Source organism: Colletotrichum phormii (assembly GCF_030913505.1).
Source record: "Colletotrichum phormii strain CBS 102054 chromosome Unknown BDP81scaffold_8, whole genome shotgun sequence".
In the NCBI taxonomy this organism is placed as follows: Eukaryota; Fungi; Ascomycota; class Sordariomycetes; order Glomerellales; family Glomerellaceae; genus Colletotrichum; species Colletotrichum phormii.
In genome coordinates this window covers 1,136,680-1,164,660 of record NW_026851450.1, presented here as the reverse complement: position 1 = coordinate 1,164,660, position 27,981 = coordinate 1,136,680, and the positions used below count along the sequence as shown (strand labels likewise).

Genomic DNA, 27,981 nt, shown 5'->3' with positions numbered 1-27,981 from the left:
CGTTGCCTGTATGAACGCGCAACTTAAGGCGGGGATGAGTTGAATCATCACAAATCCAAGTGAACCTCATTTATCACTTCGTGTTCTCATTTGGTCGGTTCACTTGACTGTGGATGTGGTCTTTGAGAAGCAAGCCAAGGGACCTTGGTTTGCAGAGATTTTCACCTCCGACCGTCAAAGTTGATGCTTCAAGACGCTGGCATGAGAGCGAGAAGATTTCATTCAGAGTCGAGTAGAATGTCCCAGAGATACGGCTCATCCAGTGATACACCGCGCGCACTGATTGTCTCGAAGATGCCGAGTTCCGACAAGGTCTACGATGTTAAATCCATCTTAACTAGATAGTACCCAACGTGAGGCCTCTGGCGTTTCTATCTATGAGCTATTAATAAGCATACATTAAGTTAAAGCCAGAGCTCAATCATATTGCGACGCGTGGCGTGTGTGTCATCAGGAGACTCCAATTGGCCGAAAGGTATAGATTCTTCAACCTTGACACAAGCAAGTAGAGGATGATCGTCTTCCATGATCACGAAGCTAGGTAAACTATAAAACCCGCAGGAGAGGTAGTTTGATATGGAACCAGTGATATTCAAAAGGCACAAAGGAAAGTCATTACAAACTGAGGATCAAACCCTGAAGTGACGCCCCCCTCACCATCGCGGCAAATTGTCGTCCTTAACCACTATGAGAAGCTGATCTTCCAAGTACCTAGGAAAACACCTTCTCTACAATTCACAACCGCACTTAATTGTCCCGGCCTCTGGGGATTTCAAATCCTTGATTATCTCTGAACATGGAGCGGGGCGTCACGTTTCCCGCCTCCCTCATTGGCACTTCCGACCCTCGCATATCATTCTCCTGACTCCTACCGCGATAGCTGTAATGCGACTTTTGGCTTTGAGATGAGCGATGTGCCAATGGAGAGTTGTCGTAGTTCAGCCCTGGTCGTACCAGTACGTCTCCGCCCTGCGCCTGCCGGTAGCCTGCCTGCGGGGAATCGAATGACCGGCTTTGTTGCCTTACCGGCAGGGAACGAGTGTCCGGGGAAGCATAATGTCTCTCCTCTTGTTGCTCATATGGATTTGAATGACCAGAGCCTCCCGGATTCCCCGTTGACCCTTGATATGATTGCGGTCTACTTGGCTGTGGAGGATGTTGATCATAAACTTGTGGTGATGGCAGATTGGCATGAGGTGTAGATGGGCGATATTCTTGGCGGTATTCCTGACGATGGTCCTGGGGATAGTCCTGGCGATAGGTCTGTTGAGAAGTTTCGGTCTGCGTGCTATAGACGGGCTGCGACATGTCTGAAGTGCTTCTCTGTGATTGGAGATGCTGAGGCCTTCCACGATGACCACTCATAGATCCTGAGTCCCCGCGTTGAGAAAGAAGGCTAGGTCTTGTCTGCCACGGTGTATCAGACCTTGCACGCAACTTGTAGTCAATGGCTCTGCGATCGCCCTGCGTGCCACGAATATCGCCAAGATATTTCCCAAAGTCCAAGTAAGCTCTTTGAACTGTCCTGAAATATTTGAGTTGCAACTTAACAACGGCCTTCCTGTCGATTTGGCTGTCAATCTCCAGAGCTCCATCTTGCGCATCGTACTCTGCGAGTGCCAGCGCAGTTTGGCACGCATTGCGGATTTGGCGTCCGTTCCATCGATGGTATTCGTGTTCGTGGAAATGTTGTCGCGCAAAATCTTCAACTGACGATTCATCGAACTCGATGATCCGCCCCTGCTTTTGGAACCGTTGTTTGATAAGTTCGAGATTGAGATGGAAAACCTTGAGTGTCTTATCTTCGTTCAGCGGTGGATAGTACAGACTCATATGAATTCTGGAGGCGAATGCTTCGTCAAAGTCGCCGATGCGGTTTGTTGTCAAGAACAAGATTCCAGTGTAATACTCCAAGATACGTAGGAAGACTATATGATAGTAATTTTGTAAGCGCAGAATCGAAAATCAGTCATCCGTTCGACGGCCATGATCGACTTACCGGCAACCAAACCATTTCTGGTGAAGTCGGTCCGCTCCCGCGCAGACAGAAATACATCTGCCTCATCCAAAAGCAAGATACATCCCCATCTACTTGCCAGGGCGAAGTTCTTTTCTAGCTCGGTCTCAACCTCTTTCGCAGTGGTACCAAGATCTCCTACAGCAGTGAATCAGTGCATTAGCATACTTAGGTACTCCAGAAACAAGCTGCAAGTGTGGAACGAGCAGGCCACTCTTACCGCACGTGATCTGAAATAGAGGTTTCCTGAAAAGTTCCGCAATCCCCTCTTATCAGATCTAATTAGCACTGTACCCAAAATAATCTTTACCTGCATCCACAAACCTGCAGTGGTGGTTTTGCCGACACCGGGAGCTCCATGCAGCAGCATAATCAGTCCTTTGCCTGGAGAGAGGAGGTCCTCTGGTCAGCAGTTTATTTACATCAGGTTTTCAAGTTTGTCAACCCGTATGAATCATAACAGAAATTCGGCATTCATACAAACCTTTTCCTTGGATCAAGTCAGTCTGCTCATTCTTGGTGAAAGCTGACTGTTTAGTGCGAAAGTGCTGAACAACCAAAGATTTGACCATTTCCCTATGACCTTCAGGCAACTCAAGTTTCTCGAATGCATGAACCGTTAGATTCCTTACGTTTGAATTCTCGTATCGTAGGTACGTGAGGTCAAGCTGGGCTAATGTTGTGAAGTACCTTAGGTTAGCAGATATATAACAAAATGATACGAACATATGATGCGTGTAAAACCAAAGTAGTTTGTCTATACGCATGATGATTATGTAGTGCTGGAGCAGCTCTTACCCCATTTTCTACTCCGTAGAACAAACCCAAAAACGCGGTAGGTCATGATGAGCAGTTCTGTTTCTGTCAACTGGCCGCCATAGTTACTGGTTTCTTCAAAAGATCTCGGGGACAGGATGAGTGACGGTGCTCTCAGTGAGGTGTCTGGAATTAGAGTTCTGATGAAATCCTGAGTCATCTTCGTGTCTGTAGCAGAGCCGTCTCGTATTGACTGCATGTCACAACACTTTGCTATGCAAGGTTCGTCGTCTTCCTGGTGGTCTGGGCCGGTGTTAATGGGTGCTATCTTCGGCTCCCATTTCTTCCTAGCTTCATCGGACAAAGCCTCGTTGAAGTCGATGACGACTTGACTGTCAATCTCATCTCGCTTGTCCAGAGTAACACCCATGTAGTACATAGCTTTGAACTTGGCGACATCCAGTAGCATCTTACTTCTTTCGATGATGTTCTGTCGAGACTGCGTGTTCTTTGCGAATCGTAGAGGGTAAACAGGGAGAGACCGGATTTGCTTCAATTCGCCAAATGGTGAGATTTTGAACTTCCTGGTTATCGGGCCAAACATTTTGCCATCGAAATCAATGTAGGCACAGAAAAGAGTGAACGGGTTCTCGCTTTCATCTTCCTCGCCTTCGGAGTCCGAATCGGAGTCAGAGCTTTCTCCCATTCGTCTGTTCCATCTTTCCCAGGGCTCTTCAATCTTGTGACGTGGATTCTGTACACGTAACACAACATGCACCTGCTTCTCCTCCTTATCAATGACTAGGTCTCCTGGTTTGAATAGAAACCACAAATCATGGAAGTGTATGTGAGTACAGTCCTGACTGTTGATGTACTCTTGCTTAGGTTTGATCTCACTGTCCATGAAGTGCAGAAGGCAACGCAGGTGAAGCAGCGTGGTGATGGAATTTGACATGTTGTCTGGGTCAGATGGCTCCGCGTCCTCCTCTTGACCACTTCGACTAGTGGCTTCAGTGGGGTCCTTGACTTCTTCGCCCTCTCTAATGCTAGCGGTAGGCTGATTTGAAGATTGAGGAGGTGCAGCGGTGTTCCCGGTGTCATCAGCGCCTTGGACGGCCGAGCGGGGCGGTAGACTGCTGTCTGATCCGTCGTAGTTCACGAAGCGCTTTTCGAAGTCGTCGAGTATCTCTCGCAGCGTTGCTTCGTGATACTGAAGCTCTTGATACGGTCGTAAAAACACCAAAGAGCCATCCTCTGCTGGGCTTACAGGAGCACCCTTGAATGTCTTCGCGAAGACCCACAAAAGCGGCTGGGAATGAATCCTGATTCTTTCAGGCAAGGGCTGCCGCTTGAAAGATTCGGCGTCTACGCCAGTCGGCAAGACCCTCTCGAGATATCGATATACATGAGATGTGGCCTTCTTCTTGCTGTTGAAGACTGATGCGAGCTGTATAATTTCTTGAGGCTCCGGCTCGCCAGAAACAACCTCAAGCGGTGCCAAAATTGAATCCTCGCTTTCTCTTTTGAAGAAGATGAAAGTTACCCAATCGGCCATCATGACTTTGAGTGGCTCTCCATTCAGGAACGCTTTAAGGCTCGCTTGCCTCGTATTTTCCGTTTCAGGTGCGCGTTCCTTTTTGGCCTTAATAAGAGCTTGATGCTTCGACTTTCGAATCTCCTCCCATCGATTGAGGCGCTGATGTGACTCGCGGATCCGACTCATGAAGAACATCGCATCTCTGTAGAAGTCCAAATGATTCTCATATCTAACAGACTCGTCTATCCAGTATTTTGCGTCTGGAGGGAAGCCGTTCGAGTGACTTTTCGCTGACTTTGTTGATTCGTGAAGGTCGTACATCACGTCTACCAATTTCATCTTCTCCTCCACGGCCTTGAATCTCTCCTGGAAAGGTGACTCCGGGGACACATGAACTTTCGAAGATTCTAAAGCAAGCGAATCCGACCGCTCGTCTTCCACTAAATCAATCTGTGCTTGTGGTTGCGCAGGTTGATCGTTCTGACTGGGGTCATCTGGCGGAGTGGTGATACCATGGTCGATGGATGTGACATTAGCCCTCCCAGGGCTTATTAAGCCTTCGCCGTCCATTTCTTGATCGCGATCCGTCACCGAAAACGCTTGCAAAATGAACTGAGATCGGCTTCCGGTAGTCTCGGGGTTCCTGCCACTTGTTTCTTGTAATCAAATGCCAGTGCTGAGTATCGATTATGTCTATGCAGAATGAAAGGTACTTAGGCCAAGATACATCGAGATACGTTGATGGAAAAGGTATTCAATAAGAAGAAGAACCGGATTGACTTTAACGCCTTCATCGGTGAGGGGTTTTCCCACCAGGCAGGCCAGGCAGCATTTCGGGTTTTTGGTGCTTACTGACACAGCCCAAAAGCAACTGACATCTGTCCCTCCAATTAGAGACTTTAATAAGCGCTCATACAGAAGATAATGAGCCTTCGGCCAATGGATGTCGCTTTTGTCGAGATAACGAGGCCAGCTGACTTCATAATGGTATGCGTCCAGGGGTGACGCTGCATGAGTGCATATGCAAGCATGACTGCGAACATAACTCAGCCTGATCTTACCACACTCCTCGCGGGCACATAGGAGAAGACCAACATATTCAGAGGGGGTAGTAAATTGAGTATTTGGTCAAACTATCCATTAATGTTTGGAAGATCTTCTCGATTCATTCATACCACACACAACTTGGCAAGAGTTTATTGACCTTGATTCAATGGCCAAGCACAACCCGACGACCATGGATGATGATCTGATTACACAGATCACTTCGACGCAGCCATCTTTCACCCTGCACTCTCCAGCTATGGACTTCATTGAAAATAGAATGCAACAATATCATCCAGCTTTCGATGCACGCCGTGTACAGTTCGACCCTGCCGAAGGCCTCTTTAGACCGCGGTTCCAAAATTCACTCGGTGCTGTCATATCCCAGCAGGCAACGTCAGCAATGCTTGATGTGACGCATTTGCCTTCAGCAACACAGCGATCAGTACGTCCCATGATGAAATCTGTCAGCGACATGGCTTTCTGGAAGGCTGTTCTCCCCAACTCAATGGAGCTGCTAAGAGGAGAGACTTCCCCCTGCGTCATAAAACACCCAGAGTGGGGAATCCGGCATTTAACAACATGGCCTGATGTAGAAGGAAAGTTGGACTCGGCCAGGCAAAAGTACGAGTTTCACCAAGGCCACGCTCATGTAGGGAAATTCAGAAGGAATTTGCGGAGCATCCTAAACAATCAGACATCGACTATGCACCAAGTGGTAAGGCTTGTTCCAGAGATAGACTTTTCGAAACCGATCGTCGGCGCGATCAAAGTTGTTTTGGATGTGAGTGTGACCAAGATCCGTCGTTCCAAGGAAAGTTCTGACTGATTTGACAACAAGGCTTATCGCCAAGTGTCTCAGACGAGGGAAGATGTAGCGACACAATTCGAGGACTTGCCTGAAGCATTCGAGAAGATTGACTTCTACCTTCAAGCTTATCCAAAGGACGAGAACATTCTAGCTGCTTCAAATGGCCTTGTTTGTGCGATTTTGAAGGCCATAGAGTATTCTATTGCGTTCTACACAAGCCATCAAGGTGAAATTTATCACCTACAACTACGTTATGAATGCTTAGGCAGAATGTTGCCAAACTAACTATTTTCGACGACCCAGCAAAACGTGCCGGCATGGCCCTCATCTCGGGTCCCGAGTATCAGAAGGCCTTGTATCAGAGTCTTGAAGACGTCAAGAGCCGGTGCAGCTCGTTAGAAAGTCAAACCAAGATGTCTCTAGCGCATCGTGTCAGCAGCGGTAGGTTACTAGGTATAATCCTTAGTTTCTTCCATGAATTAATTTTGTTTCCAGATAACGGCCAGATAATGCAACAGAACGACTCAATTATGAGGGACACAGCTCTGTTACAAATTGTTCTAGGGTCAATACATCGAGATGTTCAGATGAATAATGCTGGCATGGCGTTTTTTGCAAACTTGTTCAATGGGGTTCTTCCGCTACTCAACGATCTTGCAAGCAAGTTAACGATACACTTCCTGGTTTGAGTCGCTCACTAACTCTTTTCGCAGAGGAAAGACAGTTGAGATCACCTCTGCTTCGGACACCATCACCGCTACCACAACTCATCGAGGAACAACAATTCTGGCTGCCCCGAGACATTTTAGTCCGTCTAAGAATTACAAATATAGACGAAGAAGATCTAAGGCACGTAGCTGAAAGCACGGAGTTGGTACTCCACGAGGACAGAGGGAGAGCGCAACACATTCTAGGAACAAGCCAGTTCCGTAACTGGATGGCAAGTAACCACTCCGCTAAGTTACTCATTCATGGGGATTTCCGCTCTTCCATGGATATCTCTCCGCTCTCGGTGATCTGTACCCTCCTGACTCATACGTTCCGCGGCTATGGCAATGGCTTCATTGGCCTTGTCTTCTTCTGTGGCCGTCATATGGCTTGGAACCAGTACCGGGGCGGCTTGGCTATGGTGCGATCTCTTATTGCGCAGATCATTCGGCAGTTTCATTTCCAGCATGTCAAGCCGGGTCCAGGGGTTTTCCTAGAGGACATTGAAAGTGATGATGTCAGTATCTTGTGCGACATTTTCAGCTTCTTGATCCGACAATTGCCTCCAAAGATGGTGGTTTTTTGCTTGGTCGATGGTATCTGTCTATACGAAACCGAAGAGTACTTACATGGGATGGATGCCGTTGTTCTCAGCTTGGTGAGACTGGTGGAAGAAGGCGGATATGGCGGTCGACCAACCATCAAATTGCTCATCACGAGTCCGCAACCGACCGTCGAGGTCAGGCAAGTCTTCGATCAGGATCCAGAGTCGCTGCTTCATATGCACGAATTGCCTGTATCTGGGGATGGGATGAGTTCGGCTAGCTTACAAGAGCAGTTGGCCCAGGGATTTTTCTAAGGAAGCGAAGGCCGAAATTTCCCATCGTGAGATAAGCTACAGGCTTATTCAGGTGTAATTACGAAAGCGAAACAAGATTAGCCGGGAAAGTTAATGGGAATTGATCAGGGTTCGGGAATAACGCCTTTGTCGTGATGGCTTCCACCATCTGTGGCCTCACCAATCGTCACGTGACCTTTGTCGGTTGCGTGATCTACGAGACCTACTCTCGCTCGCAGTGCCTATTTCAGCGCGAATCTCGTTGCTATTTCCTACTTCTTACACACAACCGGTCTTACTTCGCATCTAGATGACCATATGATGACCATACGACAGCCGTTCTATCTTACATGGGAGAGTTGAGAGGTTCTATCGTGCCTTACCTTATGAGATAGAAGGCTCAGGTAACCGCTAGGCCATTTTAAGACATCAGAGAATCAGACGTATGGATCGTTGGTGATGAAAAATGCCAGTGCTATCTTCAAGTGGAAAATCTCAGTTTTTGATTCTGATCGAATCACACGACAGCCTGAGTCCCCGTAGCGAGCAAAGCAGCTGCATGTAGGTTGGTGCTCACCCATGACTCAAAGGGAAGGAATCCTTGAAGAGGGCCCAAGGTGTACAAAGAAGATGTTCAGGGCACTTCCCCGAGGACGACATTTACTCTAAATTTATAATGAATCAGTCTCCACCTATCGAGAGGCATGTTTTTGCTAGGGAAGAAGACGTTATTACTAGAAAACTGTATACAAAATGGATCTTCCTTGGGCTCAATGCACTGAGTCTTCCCTCGTTCTTCAGCGACCTGCCTATGTGAACACTTCCCAGCCTTCCCACTGCTATACTTCACGAGATTCAAGTCCGATCCATTTCGACACAGACTTCGCAATGCTGATCTTCTAGCTGGTCAAGCTAGATTTAGTGGCAGACTTCTCACATTATCAGACATCAGGTCTACCAAAGTAACGGGATCACAATTCGCATTATAATTACAAGCACCAGCCAACGCACGACCAAATTTCCGAATTCCGCGAAATTCAAGTCTGGATGGCTGACCTCAGATCGTCAGGCTTGCTGCTCCTCGATGGCAATTGGGACCCTACCGACGTATTAGATACAGGTTCAACTCAACTATCGCTATGGTGTAGAAAGATGGTTTTGGAACAGAGCTCGCTCATGCTCCCTACCACCACTCAAACGAGATTTGATCGCGAAATGGCAGAAGATGCTGCTCCCATCGGCCAACTCGTTTTCTTCATACGGGGATGTGTGCGCCGTAAGCAAGTGGGGATCGTTGCCTTTATCACGATGGCATCTCTCACCTATCAGGTTATCGAGCGTTATGTGAAAAAGGACTACGCAACGGGAAAAAGTCAGAATTTCAACCCGGACAACTTTCCGAATCCCGAGTCTCCAAATCTTGAATATGAGCATCTCTACTACCTCTGCGTCTTCTTCAAACATATCGTTTTGTTGGTTGCCGAGAAGAGGAGGTTATTTATCTATATCGACTTTCTTGACATGTTTGCTGGGGGGGCCAGGTTTGACATTGTTATGAATGCCTTGATCGATTTGGCGGCGGTTCAGGTCGACCCAAAGCACAACCCGATCATATTGATCATTACAGGCCCAGGTCGTCCAGGCTGCGCGCTCTCAATTAGGGAAACGCTAAGAAATCGAGTTCACCCACAGGATAAGGTTGATGCTACGGTCTATTACTTGGACTGGGATCGCGATCGTTTAGAACCTGAACCTGCACATGTCACTATAGAGGACTAGACTTCTAAATACCTCCCTGAGACTCCAGATAAACGTGCTGAGAGACTGGGCAAAAAAGGAAACAATTAGGGTTTTTGTCTCAATTTTACATCACAGAGTCGTCAGGTATCATTAAATACACTAATACTCGAGGCTTCTTATCCAATAGTACCCAGGTAGATGCGCTATGATTTGTATCTTGAGGTTCACCTAATGCTAATCTGTATGACAACTCTAGCCTTGATGATCACTATTGAATCTTATCACAAAGCAAGGAAGCAAGTGGAAGACATATATAGTAGAAAGTGGCTTGATTCCTATAAGTGGAAGACCCGTATGAGGGTCGTATCTATATACCGTACGAGACGGGTAATCGGCTTGTAGAAAGCGGTTTCGTACGGCAGTAATCGGCAGCGCCACGTGTGGCGCTGCGACAAATCTTAAACGTGGGCGAGAAGAAATCATAGGGAGAAACAAATTAGTTATGTTACTGCCCTAGCAATAATATACTAACGCTAACTAAGGTAGCACTCGATGTGAAAACAAACTGCAGGCTTTTGAACGAAATCTATGAAACATTGCTCATGACTTTTGAATCGGTCGGTCTTTCTTGATTCTACTCTCAAGCTCAAAGACAGCAAATAGTCGAAGAAACGTGTGCCCAACGTGACAATTTGTGACGTCGAGCTCCTCGAGATACTTAAGTAGCCAACCTGAAGACATCAATAAGCCGAAAAAGTCACTCAATTTCAGAACATTGTTAAGTTCCATGACGCAGACCTGGTACTTGCGTAAAATGGAAACAAGCTCATAGCCTCATACGGACCTTGAAAGAGACTGGAAAGTATGGAATGATGGACATTCTCAAAACTTATAGTGTTGGAGTCTCAGACCTCCTGGGTCTAAACTTTCTGGACTGAGCCTTCCTCGAACAAATGGTGTATCTAAGCCTGTGATGTCCGAAGGATAAAATCAAATGGAAACCCCGGTTGCTAGTCCCCTGTCCTGGTTGATTAGACACAGCGATTGAACGAGGCTCTTAGGCATATCCTCTTCTACTCATCAAACCTTGTTGAAGGCAGGGATATCGGTTTGGTGAGGAACATATCATGGCGCCTCAATCTTACAAGACAGGTGACAGCCAGGGTAACAGTCATATTGTCTAGTCTCATTGACGAGTGAAGTCAAGACTCATTGATGCAGGTCTGATTATTCATAATCGGCAAAAAGAATCAGGCACACAAAAATGTGTATTATGTAGAGAAATAAAGGTGGTCAGCCCTTAATCTAGGCGTTGATATCGCAAGACTCCACCTCTTCAACTTTCGCCTTTTCATGGCGGAATGCCTTTCTCAACTCACACTTCCCAACACTCTTACCACCAGCTTTGCACTCGCTGCACACTTTGCCATGCTTCACAAGAAGGATGTGAAGCCCATACTTGTCCTCATCTGGAATTCTGACGTCAAGATGAGCGTGGGTTTCGTCCCGCGACGCGCTCTTGGGCCGCCACCCCATGAGACCGGTGATTCTCCACACATGAGTATCCACTGCGAACGACTCCCTCTGCAGACAAAAGAGAAGTACACAGCTGGCAGTCTTGGGCCCGACGCCCTGGAAACTAATGAGCTCCTGCATCGCATCTTCATTGCTAACATTGAAGAGATGATCGAGAGAATACGAGCCGTACTTCTCTTTGACCTGGTTGAGGATGCCGACAATGACCTTGCTCTTGACTTGGCTCAGCCCACCGCACTTGATGGCCTCTTGCAGCTTGGGAATACCACCCTCGACAATCTTCTCCCACTCATCGCTGCCGCCGTAGACGTCGTCCATGCTCCTCTTGGCGCGGGTGGAGTTTGTGTCGCTCGTGTTCTGGCTCAGGATGGTTCTGACCAGCGCGTCGAGGACTGAAGGCGAGTCTCCACAGCCGGCGCGGGTTGAGGATGCCTTGACCTCGGCGGGCCGTTCCCTTTTCCCGTGCAGTTTGGCCAGTATGCCATGGGCTAGTTTGCACTCTTCCGGTGTTGGGTGGAGGAAGTCGGGGAAGGGTGACTTGTCAGCGTACTGAGAGTAGGCCATGAGCTTCTTGGACTTCAAGTCTGCCGGTGACTTTTGGACCTTTGCTTTCGTGTCTGGGCTTTCGGACTTGATGTTCTCCTTCTTGAGCGGTGTCAGGAGTGGGACGTTGGCGAAGTCCGGGGATGCCGTATGGTCTGCATCCTCCGTCTTGACCTTCTTGGCCGGTGTTGAGTTTGCAGCCTTGCTTGTTGTCCGTTTCCTCTTTTCTGGTTGAGGCGTAATCTCCTTGTCCGACGAAGTCTGCTTCGTAGATCGGCCTTGTTTTGGTGTGCCATTAGCAGCACTCAAGGTCTCTGCCGGTTTCGTGGCAGTCGAGGCCAAACGAGCACTCGAACGGGTTGCTCTCGCCATGGCAAGCAAGACAGATCGCATGCAACAGCGCGGAAAGTTGTTAACAGGTAGCTTTGATGTAAGTCGTACAGAAAATAATCAGGGTGAGTGGATAGGTTGAAAGGTGAGTTCAACGCTGCATAGGTAGCCGCTGTCGCTGATCCAGGGGTAGAGAGCAATGACGATGCAGAAAAGCACGTTGCCGACGCCATCGCCGCGCCCTCAGTGGTGATGTCAACGAAATGGACCCACCGAGACCCACCACTCACCCGCCTGTGAACGAGATCGTTCCTGGCCCGTGCCTAGTCGATACGCACAGACCATGCGATCATGGCCCTTACCGCTGCACCTTCCTTTGCTTTCGTTTCTGAGGTGCCTTAGGTAAGGTACGTCTCGGCCAGGTCCTACCGAGGATAGGGGAAGAATCCTCCGGCCTCCGGTACTTGTTGGAAGTACGTACCTGTGCTTCAAGGCTCTCACCCAGCTCCTCTCTCTCCTCCTCCAATCTATCCAGCAAATGAATCTTTGCTTTTTCCTCTTCGCGCGACCAGCACTTCAGACTTGGCGCATTCACGGCCACGCTGCCGTCGTACTTTTTGAGAAAATTTCTGCCAAAGAGTGCAACATGGGCCGCAGCCCCCCAAGCCTCCGAAGCAGCCACTCGCATCTCGACGAATCGCCCTCGTGCCTCTCCCAGCCCTCCTTTGCCAACACATTCCACCTTTGGAGCACGACCTCTCGACGCACGCACGGCATCGTAAGCGCTTTGGGGTCGGAATTGATACCTCACTACCCGTGATTACAACCGGCGACGGGCCCGGAAGGCATTCCCCGTCCTTGCGCCGTGACGGTCTCCCCGCATCTTTACATCTCTGGGCCCTGGCACATCGCCCACGTGCATAATGGCCCGCCCAAGTGGACTCGCCTCCATCCTAACGGACGTATCTCGCCCAAGAGGGTGTGCAGCAGATGGAAGAGCACTCGAATCTTCCCTAACCTGGACATCGTTTTGCAAATATTCAACCAACCTGTATCAGATGGCATGGGTCTTCCATGCTATCGGCCGAATACTCAACTATTTTCAAACCCACCCTGAAGATCAAAACCGTTTCTTCTCGCTTCAGCATACCGATTTCCAAGGCGTTTGAAGATGTCTCGTACGAGGCACGCGTGGTAGAGGATCGCCGAGGACGCCTCGGCAACTTCGCTCTGCAAAACCTCCATGTCTACCAGATCGATGGATAATTACCTGACCTACCTATGTCGCCAACGGGCTACGGCCACCTACAAGGTGACCAAACGTCCGAATCGCGCGAATGCGCCGTGTGCGGATCCGAAGTTAGACGCGCTACCGCAAGGAGAACAAAAGGCCAAAATGCCAACGTCCAACTCTAAATGAGCCGGATCTTTTGGCGCAAAGCTTCGCATTCGAGCCGACAATAAACAGCTTGCTAGTCCACTTAAGCCAGCGAAATCAAGCACTCGCCCTCGACCTCGTCAAAAGTAAGCGGAAGAAAACACGACCCGCAAACGACGTGCTGGACGGTGGAAAGAGGGCGATCCCCCCCTCTCATCAGCTGGCCGGTTCGTCCCGTTTCGTTTCTACTTCCACTTCGGCATCTCTGCGTGTCGCAGGTGAAAGAAGAAATCCCACCTAGTGTAGCTCAACAACGCGGATGCCAGCATGCCACTCTCATCCACCTCAAATTATTGGACAGTCTTCATCACCCCCAAGGGAACTTTCCCCGCCACGGACTCAGAGTTGCAAATACGTGCTCTTGGCGGTGGTGCAATGCAACCTGGGAATGTCTTGGACACATGCGGATCACACCTAGCAGAGTCGCCAAGATCTGGAAGCGGCTTAGAATGCCAGCCTAGCTTGTATTCGACCAGCGTCGTGGGCGCAACAAAGCGTGCTACACTCTTGAATGAAAATGCTGTCGTTCCCTCACCTTCCAGATGCGCTTTCCATCTACTCCGTACTCCAACACCCATTTCATTGTCGGCAGTCCTTGGACCAAAGACAAGCCATCACAAGCACTTCACAACGCCCCGGGAAACCGTCGAAGCCTCACCCAAACGCTCGGGTCCGCCAACGAGATATGCCACTGGCGATCTGTACAACATGAGTGTCAAGTCCGTGAACGTCGGCCGCTTAAACGCCGTGAACAGCATAGCAAGCACGAATAATTCGGAACCAGAGGCCAACCAACATGGCCACTTCACTCTTTGGCAGTCAATCAAGAAGTGGCGTCGCGTCGTTCTCTACTGTATCGGCATGACTTCCGCCATCTTGATGTACGGCTACGACTATGTCATTGTCGGCACAGTCTCGGCAATGCCCAGCTTCCAGTAAGTTCCCTCCTTGCCATTTGCGGCTCTATGTCCTTGGCATCAACACGTTGGGCTAACAGAACCTTTCAAGGCATGACTTTGGTCAACAGCTTAATGGCATGTGGATTCTGCCTTCACTTTGGCTCGGCCTCTGGAACTTCGTCAGCCCAGGCTGCTCCATGATTGGCTCTTTGATTGGAGGTGTCTTCCAAGACAGATATGGTCGTCGAGCGTCGCTTGCGTTGGGATCCTTTCTGTCGGCCATTGGTGTTGCTGTTTGCTTCATATCCAACCTCTCTCCTGATATCCATACCCGGCGCATCATATTCCTCGCTGGTAAAGGCTTCCAAGGCGGGGCCATCGGCATGGTCATGACGACTTCCCAGACGTACATGTCGGAGATTCTACCGCCGAATCTAAGAGGACCGCTCCTGGCCTTTTTCCCAATCTTCACCCTTCTTGGCCAGTTGACTGGTGCCGCTGTCATCTTCGCGTGCCTCAACCTGGCCAATGGATACACCATTTGCTTTGGATCTCAATGGCCGTTTTCTGCCCTTCCGTTGTTGATGGCATTCCTGATCCCCGAGAGTCCGACATATCTCATCCGGAGGAACAAGAATTCCCAGGCTCACAAGGCTCAGGCGAAGCTAGATCCGGCGGGTGCCGACCCTGAGGACACTCTCGACACCATCCGCCGCAACATCGAGCATGAAAGGCGACTGACCAATGCGACCTACGTTGATTCGTTCCGCGGTGTCAACCTCAGGCGCACCTTGATCATCATGTTCTCCAACTCATTGCCAAACATCTTTGGTCTGACGTTGCTGTCAAAGTCGAGTTACTTTGTGCAAGTCGTTGGTTTGAAGGCCAACTTGAGCGTCATCGTTCTTATACTCGGCCTCGTTTGCGGTTTGATTGCCAACATCATGAGCGTGTGGGTCCTCTCGAGGGTAGGACGCAGGCGACTCATCTTAAGCACGCTATCCGTCTTGTCCATAATATGGACCGCCATGGGAATTGCGGGTTGCTGGTCAGGTCCAGTGATACCATGGTACGTTAACAGCAACCCCGTGGCCGTGAGAACCATCCTAATTGACTGTCACAGGTACACATCAATGACTCTGATAGCGGTAGTTATCGTGGCGGGTCTGGGAGTTTGGCCGGCCTCACACGTTGTCGGTGCCGAAACCTCAGCGCTGCATTTGCGGTCCAAAGCCCAAGCTATCGGTTGGTTTACCGCGGGAGCAAACAACTCCATCTTTGGATTTGTGCTGCCATACATTTTCAATCCCGACAAAGGCAACCTTAAAGCCAAGACCGGTTTCGTGTTTGCTGGTCTTTGTGCCCTCGGGCTTGTCATTGCTTTCTTCGTGGTACCTGAGATGAAGGGACGAACGCCGGCTGAAATCGATCGCATGTTTGAGATGAGGCTGCCGGCACAACAATTCCGCCACTGGACCAACTCAGCCTCGGAAGGGGAAAAGAATGGTTCGGCTAGAGTTGAGAATTCTGCTGCGTAGTATTCGGTTGCTTTCCGACTTACCCTGAAATGAAAATACCTGCACTCCCAGCGCCATTCGGCGACTACAATGAATACCAAACTGCGCCTCGTACTCGCCGGCCCCACTGACGCTCACCTCAATCCGTAGTGAAACCTGTCTGCACGCACTGGCATGGCGTTGCTTTTCATCTGAAGATGCCATTTGCCAAGCTTTGCGCACCGGCCTTTGAATCATCTTTGTCTGTGGCCATGAGCTTCTACCCAACGGCACTTTACCCACCACCATTGTTGACAAGGTGCCCGGGTCGTTTTACTGACTTACCTTACTCACATCTATCATCACATTTGGACTGGGAGAGATCGTCAGTCCTGGGGAAAACATCAAATCTTGGGGTAAAAGAAACCACAGCTCTCTCACTCGACAGGTCAGAAGTCATGCACCGTCAGTCGAATATAAAGCCCGCCTCTGACAGCGCTAAACCTCGACTAGTGTCCGGGCGCCCGAACATCAGATCAACATCGTAGGTATGGCTTTCGAAGGCTAATGGTGCATGTTGCCGCGCGCACGCTCGAACGACTGGCGACCGGGGAAAGTAGGACTTTCTGCAGGATCCTCTCGCTCAAGCAGTATCAGTGGCTGTGTTTCGTTTCTGAATATCAGTGACGTGGGACGACATGGTCGGGCATCCACAGTCAGCAAACACGTTTGCGAATCCCCAGAAATGGACGAAGCGAGCCTCAGTTTGACTGAAAGAATTGAGCCGCACATCAACCTGCAAGCTGACCGCCTCTTCCGCTTGACAGGCGCCCGCTAACAATATTTACCAACCAACAGAGCCAAACACCCTCATTTATCTTTCTTTGTACAACTTACCCGCATCTACCCAAAATCTCATCTACATCTAGGCAGCCACGTTATCATCGAATAAGCGCACGGAAGCGACCGCCCGCTCTTTTCAGTCATCCGCCGTCCATGGTCCAAGCCACATTCGATGAAAAGGCACATGCCATCAGTTCTCACCTTTGCCGGTAATCCCATGCGGCTGGTATGTTCCAAGAATGTCTGTTCGAGATCCCGGCCCGATCGTCTGATATCGGAGACAAAAGAACAACAGTCTAGGCCGACATGCCGACAAGACAGTTCGCGATGAAGCACCGCCACTTGATAGCTTAAAACCAATATGCACCAACGAGGCACGCACGGGTCCCGTCTGTCGGGTACGGATACGACATCTCTACCCGGGCTAGCACCTTTACGCCCTTCGAGGCCATATCCTGATTTCCAGGTCCAATGTCGCGCTTACACTGGTGGGCCTGAAGAGAGTAGCATGGATCAGGATGGCCGCCACGCCACGGAAGAAGCACCATGCTTCTCGACAAGGGTACGCTGGTGTCACCGTCAGCACTCTAAGAGATATTCAAGAACATCTGCAGACAGAGCAAACTGTGGTTGACGTGGGTACAACTTCTCAACGGTTATTCGTGAGAAATCAGCTTAATCTTATCAAAGCCTCCGAGCAACCTAATCTCTAGGATCCTACCAGACGCTCAGTGGCCAGAGTCCGAGGCCTTGGAATCAGGATTTCAAACTCTCTGATCGCCCGTACCAGAACCGGCGGTACGTCCTCTCACACCCACAGCTACCGCCTCCCATATCAGTTTCAGCCCTGGGCTGTCCATATGGTGTCAAAGGGCGTTGTTTTGCACTGATCAACGCGGCGACAACCAATGAAACAAGAAAGCGACGAGTGTAAACGACAGCAAAGTACTCGCCGAGCCGCAGGCAAACAAACTCGCAGCCCGGCGACGGTGGCCCATAACTCGCCCCCGAGGACCCGACTGCCCTTTGTGGCCCGAACTGTGATACTCTGTGAGGCTCAAGATTCTGCAGTCTGCGGTGGGGCGTAAGCCGTTATGTACCTCGCCAATGTGGGATGCAGATGCCAGCGCACGGCAATCCGGGCCTTGAGCTTGGTTGCCACCTTGGGATGCGAAGCAAGCACCAACTGGGCATGTGCTGCCCAAGATACTAAAGAAGGGCGAGCACCTGCAGTCCTCTGCTCTCTCTTTCCCTCGTCTTCAGCTTGACAACTCTCTCGATATTCTTTGCAAGTTTTCGTGCGGCATTGGTCTTGAGCACGACTGCCCAAGATGGCTTACCGACAACAACATGACAGCGTCCTCTCGACGTCGACGTACTCTTCGACGGCGTACGATCCGGCCGCGGCTTCGTATACCGCCATCAAAGAGCCGAAGGAACATGATCAGCGAGGAATTTCCGATCCCATGCTCGTCGACGAGTCCGACAGCATCCCAGAATGGAAGCCTTCCAAGCATCAGATGGTCATCATCACGACGTTATCCATCATGTCGTTCGTCATTGCCTTGGATGCGAACGTGATTGTAACGTCTTTGAGTGTAAGTTGGCTTTAATGGCGACGGTCTTTCTGGCAGGTCGATGCTAATACGCTTCTCTTGCGCAGTCCATCGTTCAAGATATTGGGGGAACGTCTACGCAAGCTTTCTGGGTTGGCACGTCCTACCTGATATCCTGCGCGGTTGCAATGCCGTTCTTGGCTTCTCTGAGTGACATCTTTGGCCGGCCCATCATCCTGATTGGCAGCTTGGCATTCTTCACCGTTGGAACCATTCTTTGCTGCGTTTCAAATGGCATCGGGGTTCTTCTCGGCGGTCGTGTCATTCAGGGCATCGGTGCCGGCGGCATGTATGTGCTCAGCTTGGTAGTCTTTACCGACATTGTGCCACTCCGCCATCGCCCCAAGTACTACGGTATCATGTGAGTAACGATCTGTCCCGCGTATGCGACTACCACTGACACCATCTCTAGCCAAATGGCGTGGGCTATCGGCTCCCTCACCGGCCCCATCATTGGCGGTGCTGTTGCCGAGCACACTACTTGGAGATGGATCTTCTACCTGAACTTTCCCATCTGCGGCTACTCTCTGCTTGCCATTCCTATCCTCTTGACCTTGAAGCCTCCTACGGCGACCTTCAGCGAGAAGCTTAAGCGAGTCGATTGGCTCGGAGGCTTCCTGTTCATCGGCTCCATGGTGACATTCCTTGTCGGGATTTCCTGGGGCGGCAACGACTTCCCCTGGCGCAGCGCGCAGACCTTGGTGCCCGTCTTCATTGGTGCTGCTGGTTTGACTGTGACTCTGTTCTACGAGCACAGCTATGCGAGATACCCGTTCTTGAAGAAGATTCTCTTCACCGACCGCAGCGCCATCACCGTCTACGTCCTCGGCCTCCTTCAGGGTTTCATTGTATGTGCATCACACAAACACATCTCCGATGATCATTGGCTAACTTCTCGCAGCTCTATGGCCAGCTGTACTACATCCCATTCTACTTCCTGTCCGTCTCGCAGTACAGCCCTACCATGGCTGGTGTAGCCATGTTGCCCGTCACCCTTCTCCTTCTCCCCGGCTCCATTATCTCTGGCATTCTTGTCTCCCGCTTCAACGCATACCGCTGGTCTATCTGGATCGGCTGGGCCCTTATGTCAATTGCCTCCGGCCTCCTGATCTACTGGGACGTGGACACTTCTCTCCCCGTCCACATCGTCACCCTCGCCATCGGCGGAATCGGCCACGGCTTTGTCCTCAACGCCCAGACATTCGTCACCGGCGCCATCGTCGAGCCCGAGAACTCGGGTCACGCCGCGGCCATGTACCTCTTCCTCCGCATGCTCGGCTGTGCCATCGGCGTCAACGTCGGATCTACCACGTTCCAGAACGTTATGGCTCTGAAGCTCGAGCGTAAGGGTATCGCTCAGGATATCGCTCAGCGCGCCGAGGAGTACCTTCTCGTCATCAAGGGCTTGCCCGACGGTACCTTCAAGGATGCCGTCTTGGAGTCGTATGCTTTCGGCTTCAAGGGCGTGCACGGTGTGTATGTTTCGCTGGCTGTGATTGCCTTCTTTGCGAGCTTCATGATCCGTCACTATGATCTGAACAAGATTCACGAGACGGTTCATACGTTGCACCAGAACCGGGTGTCGAGAATGTTTGAGACCCGCAAGAGCGCAAGCCAGGGACGGCCTCAGCCTATTCCCTCGTCGCCTGGTGCCAGTTCTTAGACGGCTCGGGGTGACTACGTAGAAGCTGCATAAAGAGGAGTGTTATCAGACACTTTGCACGGGGTTTCCTTCATATGACATGGGATAGGAATGTGGATGGTACGGGTACTTGAGGTTGGGAACACGGATACACTTGGCACTGAGCATGGAGTTGCGGTATCATAGACACAGGGTATGTTGATGGGTTGGAAGTTGGAAGGGATTGTCGTGGGTCATTAGGTCTTTTACACGGATAATCTAGCATCATTCATTCACTTGCATTTCAGCTTGCCTCTGCTGTATCCTGCGCGAGGTGCAATTACACACTTCTTGACAGTCCCATGCCCCAGTCAACTCTTGAGGAGTTAAGTTGAGGTTCTTTGTCAATACTTCGTGAATATGTATTTCCTTACATAAAGTAGGTGCTCCGTACTTCGACAGATCTTAGCTGTCGCCGACCAGTGCGACCAAGTCACAAGGTTGACTAATTACTTTAACGTAACATGAAATATGACGACGTATTTTCTTATATTAGTCCTTTCGTTGCCTATGCGTGGTAAAAGCTCGATGTAGCGCCAAGGCCCCGCCTCCCGGGACCCGTAACGGAGCTATCCGTACGGAGTACGAACACTTCTAATCAATTGCCGTATTGTTTCTTTCCCCGCCTAACACAAAGTAAGGCCGAATCAACGACAGGTAAACGCATGATTCGGGCGGATTTGAGTTGTTCACATCCTGGCCGGGGTTATAGTGCGTTTGATGAGCTACTCAAACTCTATTGCGTGTTCCACGTCCATCATCATGGATTCACTTGAACTCGCCGGTAGTTGGGGTAAAACTGCAATTGCCTGCCTCGATAATTGTTTCTGGAGCTGTGGTTTCCTGTCGTCTCATCTTCCGTCGAGGTGGTGATATCCCACTTGAGGCACACATCATCGGGACATCCAGTCGCTGCCTAGCCCAAACTCATTAGAGTGGCTACGACGATGCGGATTCATTCGCGCATTCAACTCGCCGTGCCGCTATTGGCGACTGCGGCTTCCGCTGCCGAAGGTCCGATAGTCGACCTGAAGTATGCGAGATATCAAGGCACATTCAACTTAACCTCGAATCTCAACATATTCAGAGGGTAAGCATTCTCAAACAGACATCACATCATCATCAACCTCTATCAAAATCTAATTCCGCTACAGAATCCGCTACGCAGCCATTCCAACAGGCGACCTCCGCTGGAAACTCCCCCAAGAACCAACATCCAGCGGCACCAACTCAAGCAACGACGGCCTGACCCTAGCCACAGCAAACCCGCCTCGATGCCCGTGGGCCCGCCGCTCCCTCCAATATCCCAAAACAGCAGCCGAGGAAGCCTCTCTCCAGAACTTCGCCTTCGCCGGCGACGAGGACTGCCTCTTCCTAAACGTCTTTGCTCCAGCCGGCGCCGCGGAGCTGCCCGAGTCACTCCCGTGGTGGTATGGATCCACGGCGGCGGGTATAGCTTAGACTCAGCTTCCTCCTTTGACTTTTTCTCGCAAATCACGACGAATAACAACACCTATGTTGCCGTTATCATTCAGTACCGTCTCGGGGCGTTCGGATTCCTTCCCTCAGAGGAACTTGTTCAGGGCGGGGGAGTGGCGAATGCTGGGTTATGGGACATGGTTCGCGCGTTGCGGTGGGTGAAGACGCATGTGGGCAAGTTTGGAGGAGATCCGAGAAAGGTAACTGTCGCGGGCCAGTCTGTTGGTGCGGGAGGGGCGTTGCTTTTGGCTGAAAGTGATGAGGCTGTTGGGTTGTTTGATGGTGTCATTGCGAGTAGTCCGTACCTGACTACCCTGCCGTACGTTTCGACCCCTTTTCTTGAAGAATGTTAATACGGATGGAGGTGTACTGACTTACATACCTGACAGGAAACACGACGGCGACAGACCGACAAGGGCATATAAAAGCCTAGTAGAGCGCATAGGCTGCTCCACAAACACCACCTCGCCATCTCTCCTCTCCTGCCTCCAAAAAGCAGACTCCCTCACGCTCCAAAACGCAAGCGACTGGGTAAGCACCCAAGGCCGCTACGGCCAATGGGAATGGTGGCCCATCATCGACGGCAAACTCGTCAGAGAGACCCTCACGCAGGAGCTCTCCTGGGGGAAAGCAGGCGTCAACGGGCGAAGGGTACTCACCAGCAACGTCGCGGACGAAGGACCGTATTTCACGTGGCAGAATATTACTACCCAGGCACATTTTGTCTCGTTTGTGGAGAGTAACTTCCCCGCGCTGTCGGCGGGCAATGTTTCCGAGGTGCTCGCGACCTACGCGCAGAAACACGAGGCTTTTCTCATTGCCAACTCGAGGGATGCGAATAATACGGAGCCGGGGTTCAGCACCGACGGCCTTGAATCGCCGTACGCGACGACGGTATCGGACTACGCTACGGGCTGGCAGCAAGTTGCAAATAACTTCTACGCCGAGGCGACGTTTGTGTGCCCCTCGCACTGGCTTGCTAATGCGTACGCCGCCAAGGAAGGGGCGAAAGCGTGGCGGTATCAGTATAGTGTGCCGCCTGCGTACCACGGCGTCGATGTTGGTTCTGGGTCAGATTTTGATGTGTTGCTTGCGCCGGTTGATACGCCTGGTACGGCGGTTACGATGCCTTTGCGGCGGGCGCTGCAGAATGCTTGGGGGCAGTTCATCACGCGCGGGGAGGAGTTGGTTCTTGGTGAGGGCGGAGGCAACGCGACGGTGTGGCAGCAGTGTAAAGTGGGTGGGAGGGTAGTTGCGAGTATGTTGAATGCGAATATGACTGGTGGAGTGCCGGTTGGCAAGGTGTCTTCTTTTGATGGCATGGTCAGCTTGAACATTACCAGCTATGCTCCCGGGGATGCCGGGATTTCGCCGCTGGAGGCCGTGTTGAAGGTTGTTGATGGGGATAAGTGAGAGGATGGACGGGGGGAGAGGTGTCGGTTGTTGGCGGATTTGAGTCCTTGGCTTTTCGATTGATGCAATGCATACCAGCGTGGTCCTCACGTCTAGAATCACCGAGGCTAATAAACGTGGTTTTAACAGCCAGGAACTTGTCTTGGAGTTCCCTCCTTATGGTAGTCCCGAAGGATACTCGCCAGTCAAGTCTCTGACCTCAATGGACAAGCAAACAACTGAACTTTTGTTACGGCCCCTTTCACCCTTTCCGCTCCCAAATGTTTGCAAGTTGAAAGGCAATCTGTTGTCCAATGGGTCCATCTCATCATACTTGAAGGCAGCTGAAGAGTGAGAGGTTCTGTCATTTAGTCACAATGTGGGCATCGAGATGTGTGATAGAGAACGGTTATCCATTGAAAGTAGGGAATAGCTACGAGGCTCGCTCTGAAATAGAGGATGCGAGCGAGTGTGGGTCTCGGTGATTATATAACGGAGGTCACGTGATAGGCGGTGAGGCCTTAGATGGTTGAAGCTATCACGACAGGTTCATTGCTGTTGCGCATTAGTATAGACCATGTCGGCATAGCGCCCGGCACGTCCTTTTGTTACCAGACGTTAAATACATCATCATCATCATCATCATCATCATCATCATCATCATCATTGCTGTTGCGCATGTTTCGGTTCGGCGGATTACCCGATTAGGCAAGGCTTCTGATGATCCCCTCGGCATCTCGGCCCCGCGAAGTTTGCTATTGATCTTGTATTTAAAGCGCCGCGTGGTCGTGGGGGCATACGGGAACAAGACTTATTCTCCTGCATTGCGGGTTCTTTTTTGTTTTGCCTTGAGAATTGCCCACGGCTTGCTTTGCATGGTCATGTTGATGAGTACGCCTTTATCGTCGGCTCGGATGGAGGATTGTAGGAGTGGCATTTGACCGAAACCAACTCTCTTCAACTCGGATCGGACGAGACATGGTCAATGGTTGAAGATTTCTCGATAGGGTAACGTTAGTGTAAGAATCTAATTAATCTGTACTTTTGCGGTTTAATTCATACCTCAATTATCGATTCTGAGATGAGCCCTGTGATATTCATCACGCTTGCGACTACATGCAAACGACGTGCTTCTGTTGATGGCAGCGATAAGGCGATAAGCCTACTTTAGCGCCGGCACTTCCCCGCTCCGAAGTTCGGCGGTGGCTTCCTTATCTCCCATGCGTATCTCCCCTCACTTGCAAGACATCCAGTCCCCAAGACTTCGGGGACAACATCTGCAGGCAGGAAACAATTCGGACAGAAACCAAATGCTCTGCGCCATTGTTTGGGATTTCATAACAATTGGAAGCCATGGATACGACATCTCATGCGTCACCGAGGCGCCTGTCAATGAGCAGTAGGCATGGTGTGAGCCGTGAAGCGGCCAAGACCATTTCGGCGTGAGTCTCCGAGACCCTTCCAATCCCCGTCACGTCCGCGCACGCGGTCTTGATTATTTCGGGAGCACCACTTTGAGGGAGCCTGGAACTTTTCAGACCCATTGTTTCCATCTCTTTTGGGATTTGGCATGGGCTGAGTTGTCAATTGTGAGTCGCTGACGGTATTTGAATGTTGCAGGTGTCTCACATGCAGACGGAAGAAGGTAAAGTGCTCCGGCGAAGCGCCGTGCACGTATTGCACCAAGCGACATCTGGAGTGCCAGTTCCCGCAGCCCGGAAAGAAGCGGGTCTACTCTGTTACGTGAGTTCAGTGATACTCCAGGATCTACATGTAAGCACATGCAGGTGTGTATGCTGACGAGCTTGATAGGAGGATACAGGATCTCCAAGAGAGGCTCGCTCGGTACGAGGGTCAGGGGTTTAGCCTCGGGCCAACACTATGTTAGTGATGCTTCGATAGACGCCTCCAATGAACCATACCTTACTAACAACTCTGTAGCACGAGAGAGTGAGACTGCCAGAGTACAAACCGCCCAAGCAGCATCGCCAGACCGGCCACCGACGAGGGCCACAGCACAGACGCCCACGGATAATGCGACGCAGGTGAATGCTGCTTCCACTCTGCTGGGAATAGCACTGGATCAACTCACCTCTCCAACACCGACCAACCCACCATCTGGAGGTCATGGAAACCACGTCGCATCGTCCCCGGGCTCTGGTAAGTCAAACACTTGTTGGAAACGCGTTAGTACCAATGTTGACAGATCTCAATCAGCCATCGCGGCCGACTCATCATTGAGCTCCAGTCACACGTTTGGCTCACGCCTCCAAAATCTTTTAGAGCATCCCCGTCTAGGCCGTCGAGAGCCGATGCAACCCCCCGCCCGCTCCCTCTCCCAGACAACGACTCTCAAACCCTCCGACGATGGCGGCACCAGTGCTGGAGGTATCACCCTCCCCTCAGAAGACGAAGCTCGCCGCCTCTTTGAGAGTATGACCTTTTTCATCGGGTACACGCAGCACCACATCGACACGCGTGACTTCTCGGACCGCCTCGCTTTTTTCTATGCCAACCTGGGGGATAACTCACAGGCCATATCGCAGGCGCAAATGCCGTGGTACCTCGAGATGCTGCTCGTATTTGCCATTGGGAAGCTTTTCTCGGGGGGGTTCGACGGGGAGGAGAAGGGCGGGGGCTTGCCTGTTCCTGGGGCTAGCATGTTCGCACATGTGCAGGCTCGGTTGCCAAGTTTGAGTGAGCTGTATGGGTTGGGTAAGTTGGGCATTGAGATTCATGCCTTGGCAGCGGTGTATTTGCAGAATGCAAATCGAAAGGAGGAGGCGTATCTCTATGTGAGTTGTCCGTGTCCTTGGATTCGGTGTAAGGTTGCTAACAGTTAAACTGTGTAGATCAGCTCAGCTCTTCGACTGGCGACGACGCATGGGTACCATCGCAAGTCCGGGACACAGCACTTGTTGCAGTCAGAGAAGGTGCATCTGAACCGTCTCTGGTGGACCGTGTATATGCAAGAGAGGTGAGGACTGGGCCGCCGAGATGTAGACGAGCTATGAGCTGACATGATGTGCAGACGGCTTGCAGCAGCCACTGGCAACCCTGCTGGGATTCTGGACGACGTTATTGAGATTGATATGCCGACGGACTCGCCAGGTTTTCCGCCAGCGCTGCCGCTCAGAACTAATATCAAAATCGCAAGAGTTACCGGAAGGATCCTATCAAGTAAGAGGTCAGAGTCAACCAAAGAACAGGGACGTTGCTGACCATCGTGTCTCTAGCCATCTATGGACCAGGGAACCATCCGGAAGAGACATTCGTCCCAAACGTGCAAGAGATTGTGCAGTCGCTGTACTGGATCGCCAAGGAGATCCCGGGCGAGTTCTCGCCCAAGCTGTCTGATATGCCGTCCATGGAAGGCGATGTCTCTTTAAGAACCTCGGCATATCTTCACATGATGCTATACCAGGTAGGCTGTTTCTGCTGCACTGTGCCTCGACATCGCTAATGACCTGGATAGGCGATTCTCCTGACGATACGACCAGTGATGCTCCACGTCTCGAAACTCATCTTTGACGAGGAAAGCGGAGACGGTCTAAGCCTGGGGTCCTCGCCACTCGGGCGACTAAGTCGAACGTGTTCAGAAGCGGCTCGTCGACTGCTCGAGGTCCTGATGTTATTACGGAAGAGGAATATCCTGAGTACGCCTGAAGCAAACCCCGATCCGCAAATCTTGTGGAATCTTGACTGACCCATAACTACGTCGTAGCGACCTTTGGCTTCTTCGATCTGGACGCAATCTTCTCGGCGGCCTTCATTATGATCCTGACGATGACAATCGATTCGACATGTGACGAAAGCCAGAAATTAGCACCCAGCCCGGGATTATCAGAAGCGTTGGAGATTCTCGACTACCTGGTGGGCCGCGGCAACGAGTTCGCGCTCCAGCGCGCCAGAGAAGTGCGACGGATGCGTGACCACCTGTCGACCTTTCTGGACATTCCGAAGAACAGCCCGAGCGAGTTCCGTTCGCATCCCGCGGCGGCGACTAGATCGGAATCCGCTCGTGGGCAGCAGTCTCCCGCGACGATGGTGGTGTCTACGTCGTCGGAGGATAAAGGTACTGGCGAAGATACCAGAGCACGTCAGCAGAGCTTCCGAGATATGACGATGCGGAGATCAGTCGAGAGAGGGGGCTTGACGCCTTCAGGGAGTAGCAGGGCGAGCCAGTTGGGATCGCGAAGTCTGCTGGACTCGAGTCTGTGGAACGATATTTCGTATCTTTGGATGCAGCCCGCTGGAGCCGAGGATGCGCAAGCGTTTGACCAGGCAGAGGGGATGGCGGATTTTTTGCCCGAAGATGCGTTTAACTGGAATTCGATCTATCATAACCAGGATCTAGCTCTAACGGGGCAAGATCTGGGTGACTTTGGGGAGTTGGAGAGGCATATCTTGGGATTTGGCGGGTGAGACTCAGGATTTGTTGTGACGATAATGATACCTAGCAAAAGATGAGTCAATGACGGATGATGGCGCATGAAAGAAGATGAGGTACCAAGAGTTCCGGAGAAGCGTCATGTCTTTCTTGGCTGCGTTGTTGAACGTCAGAAGCAAGCTGCAAGACTCACCAATGCGCTAGGTGAGTCATTCTTTGCTTCACCTGTCAGGCAACTACATGGATTTATGCTTAACTGGGAGCCTGAGCAGATAGACGAAGCCATTGGCGAATCAATGTTGCAGATGGGAAGAAAGGTTGACGAAAGAGGGAAAGATGAAGTTGAAAGAGTGTAGGCCCATTACAAAGCAGGTCGTAGAGAAATGGTCTGATTGGCTTCGCTTGGTGGTGGAAAGTCAGCCTGGGCGGAATACGCAGCGGCGCACAACGTTCTGGCGGACAAAAGTGGAGATGGCGGCCGATTATGGGGCAGAGCTACCCCTGAAAGTGCTCCTGCACCCCTGCTAGCGTCAGAATTGCTTACCAAAGGCAGCTTTTGAGCTGATCACCTCGGCCAATCAGATCGTGCCTCCCAGATGAAAGCGAGCGCTGATTGGCTTTTTGAGCCAGGGAGCTGTTGCCTGCAATTGCCTGAAGAAGTGCTGTGCGGCTGTGCCTCTTTGGCGAGGTACTTTGACAGCGCTAGGTGACGGTAGACAAACGACCAAGAAGGAGCGGCCGCCAACGACCGGTCCTGCCTTTGGTGATGGATGCATATAAGAATCCTCAGGTTCTCAGGTCTCTATCAGTCTCTGCTCTTCTCACTCCATCCCAACTCTACACCACTTTCACCACCGCCATCTCTTGACGCGTATTCATCTGAATAT

General features: G+C 51.1%; 8 protein-coding genes across 8 annotated transcripts; 6 read left to right on the top strand and 2 right to left on the bottom strand.

Annotated features, from left to right (window-relative positions):
• Positions 1-747: 747 nt before the first annotated feature.
• Positions 748-4,631, bottom strand: BDP81DRAFT_460430 (uncharacterized protein; the record flags this gene model as incomplete). The annotated part of the gene is made up of 6 exons (XM_060593654.1): positions 748-1,928; positions 2,000-2,155; positions 2,238-2,285; positions 2,342-2,401; positions 2,502-2,690; positions 2,852-4,631. The coding sequence occupies 6 exons, from the start codon at positions 4,629-4,631 to the stop codon at positions 748-750; spliced, it is 3,414 nt and encodes a 1,137-aa protein (XP_060446406.1).
• Positions 4,632-5,390: 759 nt separating this feature from the next.
• On the top strand, positions 5,391-7,903 carry BDP81DRAFT_347230 (uncharacterized protein). Its single transcript, XM_060586134.1, has 5 exons — positions 5,391-6,138; positions 6,196-6,391; positions 6,469-6,606; positions 6,661-6,825; positions 6,879-7,903. Exons 1-5 carry the CDS (start codon positions 5,524-5,526, stop codon positions 7,730-7,732), a joined length of 1,968 nt encoding a protein of 655 aa, XP_060446405.1. The 5' UTR covers positions 5,391-5,523; the 3' UTR covers positions 7,733-7,903.
• An 855-nt stretch (positions 7,904-8,758) lies between these two features.
• On the top strand, positions 8,759-9,490 carry BDP81DRAFT_448915 (uncharacterized protein; the record flags this gene model as incomplete). Its single annotated transcript, XM_060592347.1, has 1 exon — positions 8,759-9,490. The coding sequence occupies one exon, from the start codon at positions 8,759-8,761 to the stop codon at positions 9,488-9,490; it is 732 nt and encodes a 243-aa protein (XP_060446404.1).
• A 1,123-nt stretch (positions 9,491-10,613) lies between these two features.
• Positions 10,614-12,038, bottom strand: BDP81DRAFT_425942 (base excision DNA repair protein). Its single transcript, XM_060590253.1, has one exon. The coding sequence runs from the start codon at positions 11,921-11,923 to the stop codon at positions 10,757-10,759; it is 1,167 nt and encodes a 388-aa protein (XP_060446403.1). The 5' UTR covers positions 11,924-12,038; the 3' UTR covers positions 10,614-10,756.
• A 1,968-nt stretch (positions 12,039-14,006) lies between these two features.
• BDP81DRAFT_460427 (general substrate transporter) lies at positions 14,007-15,735 on the top strand (the record flags this gene model as incomplete). The annotated part of the gene is made up of 3 exons (XM_060593653.1): positions 14,007-14,233; positions 14,307-15,266; positions 15,321-15,735. The coding sequence occupies 3 exons, from the start codon at positions 14,007-14,009 to the stop codon at positions 15,733-15,735; spliced, it is 1,602 nt and encodes a 533-aa protein (XP_060446402.1).
• A 2,132-nt stretch (positions 15,736-17,867) lies between these two features.
• BDP81DRAFT_448912 (major facilitator superfamily transporter) lies at positions 17,868-19,815 on the top strand (the record flags this gene model as incomplete). The annotated part of the gene is made up of 4 exons (XM_060592346.1): positions 17,868-18,134; positions 18,200-18,513; positions 18,565-19,000; positions 19,054-19,815. The coding sequence occupies 4 exons, from the start codon at positions 17,868-17,870 to the stop codon at positions 19,813-19,815; spliced, it is 1,779 nt and encodes a 592-aa protein (XP_060446401.1).
• Positions 19,816-20,780: 965 nt separating this feature from the next.
• On the top strand, positions 20,781-22,725 carry BDP81DRAFT_517536 (carboxylesterase; the record flags this gene model as incomplete). Its single annotated transcript, XM_060595914.1, has 3 exons — positions 20,781-20,923; positions 21,002-21,631; positions 21,702-22,725. 3 exons carry the CDS (start codon positions 20,781-20,783, stop codon positions 22,723-22,725), a joined length of 1,797 nt encoding a protein of 598 aa, XP_060446400.1.
• A 1,332-nt stretch (positions 22,726-24,057) lies between these two features.
• BDP81DRAFT_393480 (uncharacterized protein) lies at positions 24,058-27,129 on the top strand (the record flags this gene model as incomplete). The annotated part of the gene is made up of 10 exons (XM_060587830.1): positions 24,058-24,146; positions 24,325-24,447; positions 24,517-24,587; positions 24,646-24,864; positions 24,922-25,499; positions 25,557-25,681; positions 25,736-25,884; positions 25,941-26,128; positions 26,180-26,360; positions 26,429-27,129. 10 exons carry the CDS (start codon positions 24,058-24,060, stop codon positions 27,127-27,129), a joined length of 2,424 nt encoding a protein of 807 aa, XP_060446399.1.
• Positions 27,130-27,981: the final 852 nt, after the last annotated feature.

What these genes read in the sequence shown, in the direction of transcription:
- BDP81DRAFT_425942 (XM_060590253.1), bottom strand. Translation starts at nt 11,923, where the DNA reads ATGCGATCTGTCTTGCTTGCCATGGCGAGAGCAACCCGTTCGAGTGCT.
- BDP81DRAFT_347230 (XM_060586134.1), top strand. Translation starts at nt 5,524, where the DNA reads ATGGCCAAGCACAACCCGACGACCATGGATGATGATCTGATTACACAG. An exon ending in GTTCTACACAAGCCATCAAG is followed by an intron (nt 6,392 to 6,468) that starts GTGAAATTTATC and finishes TCGACGACCCAG; the next exon opens with CAAAACGTGCCGGCATGGCC. An exon ending in AGCGCATCGTGTCAGCAGCG is followed by an intron (nt 6,607 to 6,660) that starts GTAGGTTACTAG and finishes TTTTGTTTCCAG; the next exon opens with ATAACGGCCAGATAATGCAA.